Raw genomic sequence first — 5,256 nt, 5'->3', positions numbered from 1 at the left:
TGGTTCTTGTAATTGAATTTAAGTCACTTCCAAGTAATCTGGAGTCATTACTTCTCGACAATAATTTTGGTATAATTTTTTTGGTTAGTTTCTGTTTTATCTTTTTCCTTCGCACCAAAAAATGCATTTACTTTAGGCCCCAACTTTCCTATGAATTTTAAGCAAATCTGAATTAAGGATTTTTTATCCACCCAAACAAGGAATTTGAAACAAAACCAAATGCTTAATTCAAAATCCAAAACACTGCATAACATAAATTAGAACTCAGCTGAACAATGCATGATATAAACTTTTCAATACCTTCGAGAAGGATCTTCACAAATAACTAAATTAAGCAATCAGATAAATCATTCAGATTGTCAACCAATAGATCCAAAGGTTTCAGATGTACAAAAACAAAAAAACCAAAAACTTTTTTGTAATTTTTTGCCTTCCCTTGTTCTATCTTAATGTCTCTTGCAGAAGCTCTCATATGACTGAAGAAGAACAATACTTAATAAATAATTAAACACAGATCATTAAGGGTGTCGTCCCACAGCTCTTCCACAGAGAAGCATGTTCGAAGGAGGGTCGTATTCATTAGCAAGGCTGCGCTCTGGGCTGTAGACTCGCATATATAACTGCTGACCCAGATACTGCCTTTCCCACATTGCAGACCTCACATTCCACATACCTTCATTGTCCAAGGACACCAATATAGCAGTCCAGGATTGTGGATAAACCTGTAAACAGATTCACAAATTAGGAAGATTTCCATTTTTTTTTCCTCTCTCTTTGTCTAAGTGTAAAAATGCATGTGTCTTGTGTATGAGGTTGGTGAACAAGAACTAGCAAGCTCCTAACAGAAAAACCTATCCAAATCAACACAAATTTTACAAAATAAATAAGAATTTATCCCATTTGAATGATATTAACAATGCCAAACATCATAGGACCATTATAACAATTTCGAACATTAAAAATACTGCTTATATTTATGAAATTTGATTTCTTTGTAATAACTGTTATAATAGAAATTTTCAAAAGTTGTGCAATAAGAGTGGGATCCCAACATTTCGCAAATGGCAGAACAGAAAATGCAAATGGTAGCCAAAGTAAATGCAGTTATGAACTTGTCTTAAGTTAGCATCAGGCTAAATGTTGGTTATGGTTACCTGGGCGGTATGTCTTGTGAGAGCATCAATCACATTATATTTCCCTCTGTTTGCTGGTGTCCATTGTCCTTTATCATAGCTGCCCTCATTACAATCAGACATATTAGGAAATAGGAACTAATCAACTAACAATAGGCAAACATAGAGAAGATAACTAAAGTGACTTACCCAACAACCCAAAAATCATAACCATCAAGATGCATGGATTGCATGGAGTTTTCATTATTTTGGAAAACAATTTCAATGAAGTCATGGAGAGAGGTACGCAGTACAGAAGTGGCTAGGTGCGCAGGATTATTGGTGGGCATGTCCTGCATGGAATTAGGGTTGAATACTCCAGGGATACTGAAATAATCAGCAAGCTTTAGAGGGGTGTCAGGACTAATGTAGGAGGCCCCATTGATGGCAAAACGTTGCTTCCCATTTATCAGAGGTGCCGAGTTAGCCAACACAATTGTCCTAGTTATTTTTATCCTTCCGTAATGGAATGATCCCTGAGGGTTGGGCCTTGCTGCATTTGCTGTGAGGTTCCACCTTCAAGAAAATCACAAGGGATATTGAAATCAGGACATAATAATATACACTAAAATCAATGTCCAGTAAGCCTTGATGCTCTGCTAGCTTGAACGAAAAACATAACTAAAAAATCTCCATCAATGTTCGAAGTGGGTTGTCCATGACTACTGTGCTATTGCTATCAATGTTAAGATTATCAAACTTCACAGAAACTGCATTTTAATATCAACTCTTCATTTGTATCCCCAATATCTAATATCTGAAATGATGTAGATCTCTTAATTTTCATTTCAAATCTAAATAACCCTTACCCCCCTAATCCAAAATGCCATGGTCCCATCACATAAATATTTGGATATGGGGATTTTCAAAAGAAACATCAGAGTCCCAAATCTCTAAAACACTGTCCTATATAGAACAAACCATAATCCAAACAGCTGAGATACGCTAGCACACATATATCTTGAAAAATGCAGAAGAATGTAAAATGGGAACTGTGCGTGCACAGGATCAACTCTTGTGAATGTTCTAAAGAAAAATATACCTGAAGGTTCTGGCTTGTCTAACAGACCAATGCAGATGATAAGCAGGAGCAGCCGGAATGGATCCAGAAACTGGGGTGTGAGAATTTGTGTAGTGCAATACTGCAGTTGCGTTGAGAACACGCTTTGTAAAGCATGTGGATGCAACAATGTAGTAGTCTTTTGGAGGCTGATCCAAGGTAACTAAGACAGCCACAGATTGGCCTACGTGCACATCAAGAGAGTCATAAATGTTCTGCAATACATGAGATCCTTCAACCTCAACCAGCTTCATCTTATGACCCTGAATCCGGAAGTTAAATGAGGTTGAAAAGCCCACATTTGAGATCCTGAACATGTAGGTTTTACCTGAAAATAGAACCAGTTAAGCAAACATTGTTGGTAAGTAAAAGCAAGTCTGGCTGGAGCATGAATATAAGTACACTGAAAACTCCAGGAGATCATCTAGCAGGGAATCTAAAACTGAATAATATAAACGCAAAGGATAACCTGGATCGCCACTGAAGGAATTCTTATTCTTGCCATTTATAAGGACACCATCAGGGAAAAAAAGAGATTTTCCTGAGTCCAACAATCGATGCAATATCTGCAAATTGGGATACATTATTAAATATCAGCATAAAGATGAAATTGAACCAGGGAAACAACAATAGAAACATCCAGGTAGAAAGCAGTTTTTGTCACCAAATTAAAAATGGTACTTTCAAAAAAATAGTGGAAGAAAACAATGGCAAACTATGTGAGTGAAACGACATATAGCAGGACAAGTTCAACTATCGAACTGATTATTCAGTACTAGGCAATGTGCATCAACAAGGCCATCTTGAGGAGAGTCCAAGCCATCCTCACCTTATGGTTGGTCCTATACCAATCACCAATAAGTAGAGTAAAATCTGCGGTGGGGGTTGGATATGGGACTGGGATTTGATGTCTTGCATATATATTGAGTGCTCCAAACCCTCCAGCAAATTTGTGCAATTGAGTTGATGGGAAATAAGTGTAGCTCCCAATCTGATCTTTAGTTTGGAACTTGTAAGTGAAGTTTGAATTTGGGGGAATGGGGCAGTTGGTTCCCAACACCCCATCTTGCCATGAGTTCTTCCTTTGCTTAATGCCATTCCTACACGCAACAAATCAATCTCATATATATTAGACTCTGTTTTTATTCTGATTGAAACAATCAAACAAGCTCAAATTAGAATAAGAGAGACAGAGTGTTATGCAGATCTGCGAGGATGAAAAAGCTCACAAATCTTTCGTCCATTTTCACTAGCAGTTTTGGAGCATTAGCTTGAGGCCTTGGATACATGGATTTGGACACTACCCAAAACCCATACAAACCCAAGTCAAGACTCCAAATCCATTCACACTAATTTTTGGAGCTTATCAAAGTTTAATCATTATATTTGACATTGTGAGGAACTTTAACAAAATTCAATTCAATTTTGCATTGCATTTTGTTCAAATCCAAGTCTCCAAACCCATGTTTGCAGTGGTCACGAATAAATCAATCAACTGAATTCACAATTTAATCGCATTACAAAACAGAAATAGGAGGAAATTTCAAGGGATTAAAATTGAAATTTGATATATCGAAAGAACATCAAGGAATTAAAGTGGGAAACCAAGAAGCTCACCATGTCAAGAGGAAAGGTTGGTCCAACTTATTGATAACATTGATGATGATGTTGTCATTAGTAACCACATCAAGTTGAGGACCAGGAAACTGGCCATTGATAAGGATGATCTTCAAAACCAAACATTAAATTTTCAGGAATCCGAAGAAGCCTCTTCATACACATTAAAATTAAAATTAAAAAAAAAAAAAAAAGGAGAGAGAGAGAGAGAGAGAGAGAGAGAGAGAGAGAGAGAATGTAGGAGACAAATGGAACCATCCAACCAACCAACCTGTTGGTTGAGACCCAGAGGAGCCTTCATGCCATAGGTCACGGTCCATGTGTAGTATCTGTAAGGGTCATCTGCCGTCACCAGAGAAACACCCAAGAATGCCAAAATGCCAAAAAACAGAGACCATAACCCCGTTCTTGACAGCATGGTCTGCGCGGAGAAATGCCTCTATATGCCTGAAAAATGCAACTAGTAAGACACCCCAGCATTCACATTTCTCATTTTCACAGAAAAGATTTCGGTTAGAAGAAAATGGAGACATACCCAGATCCGAAAAAGCCTTTTTGCAGAATAGGAAAGAAGAAAAAGGGCATGCAGAGAACTGGGCTCCCTCACAAATGGCAGTGGAAGGGGAAGCAGAACCTAGCTAGCTATGTGTCATGGAGGCCTTAAATAAGAATGCTTCGCCAGTTCAGAGGTGGGCTCGGGGCAGCGGCCACCGGCTAGGGTGGCTTTTGCTCATACACGGCGCAAATCACGCGGTTTCGCGTCATTATGAGTGAAATTGCTTCTTCCATTCAACCATAGGTTATGGCTCATAATGTCCCATCATTAATCTTTTGTTAAAAAAAGAAGAAAAAAGTGAAACTGGGTGGGGGGAAGAAGCAACCCACCCCTACCCCTAATTACGCCATTAACTCTGCTGTTAATTCTCAGTTCAATAAAAAAAATGAAAAACACAAAACAAAACTCTGCTATTGATATTTGATTCTCCTAAGCTGGTTGTATTGTTTTCTTTTTTTTCCTCTCTTTAAATAGATGTGTAAAACTTCAAAGACACCCTTTAAGTTTTGCAATATGACTTCATGACATTTCACTGTAGTAGAGTTTTTTTTACTATCACAAAAGAGTCCAAAAATTATAATTTTTTTTCGATGGAATAACTTTGTTTTAGTCAAAACTTTAAAATTAGTGAATAATTAAAAAATAGTATCTATCATTAATAAAATGAAACACAATGTGAATTCACTAAAATATTTAAAATATATATTACTTATAAAATAATTTATATTTAAAAAAAAAAACTATTACTTCTTAAGTTTTTTTTCTCTTTTTTAACAATAGAAACTATATAATATGCTCATGTTTCATTACCAAACATGTAAGTCCATTAACAAATTTTCATTGACATCACT

The 5,256-nt window shown here is 36.8% G+C and overlaps 1 protein-coding gene across 1 annotated transcript; it reads right to left on the bottom strand.

Moving 5' to 3' along the window:
• Positions 1–269: 269 nt before the first annotated feature.
• LOC131163057 (L-ascorbate oxidase homolog) lies at positions 270–4,636 on the bottom strand. Its single transcript, XM_058119763.1, has 9 exons — positions 4,385–4,636; positions 4,121–4,296; positions 3,850–3,959; positions 3,062–3,332; positions 2,702–2,798; positions 2,215–2,560; positions 1,323–1,688; positions 1,155–1,233; positions 270–722 (listed from the first exon to the last, which is right to left on the bottom strand). The coding sequence occupies exons 2-9, from the start codon at positions 4,265–4,267 to the stop codon at positions 519–521; spliced, it is 1,620 nt and encodes a 539-aa protein (XP_057975746.1). The 5' UTR covers positions 4,268–4,296; positions 4,385–4,636; the 3' UTR covers positions 270–518.
• Positions 4,637–5,256: the final 620 nt, after the last annotated feature.

The sequence above is a fragment of the Malania oleifera genome, chromosome 1, assembly GCF_029873635.1.
Source record: "Malania oleifera isolate guangnan ecotype guangnan chromosome 1, ASM2987363v1, whole genome shotgun sequence".
Lineage (NCBI taxonomy): Eukaryota > Viridiplantae > Streptophyta > Magnoliopsida > Santalales > Ximeniaceae > Malania > Malania oleifera.
The sequence above is the reverse complement of the archived record's forward strand: the minus strand, read 5'-3'. Positions and strand labels throughout refer to the sequence as shown.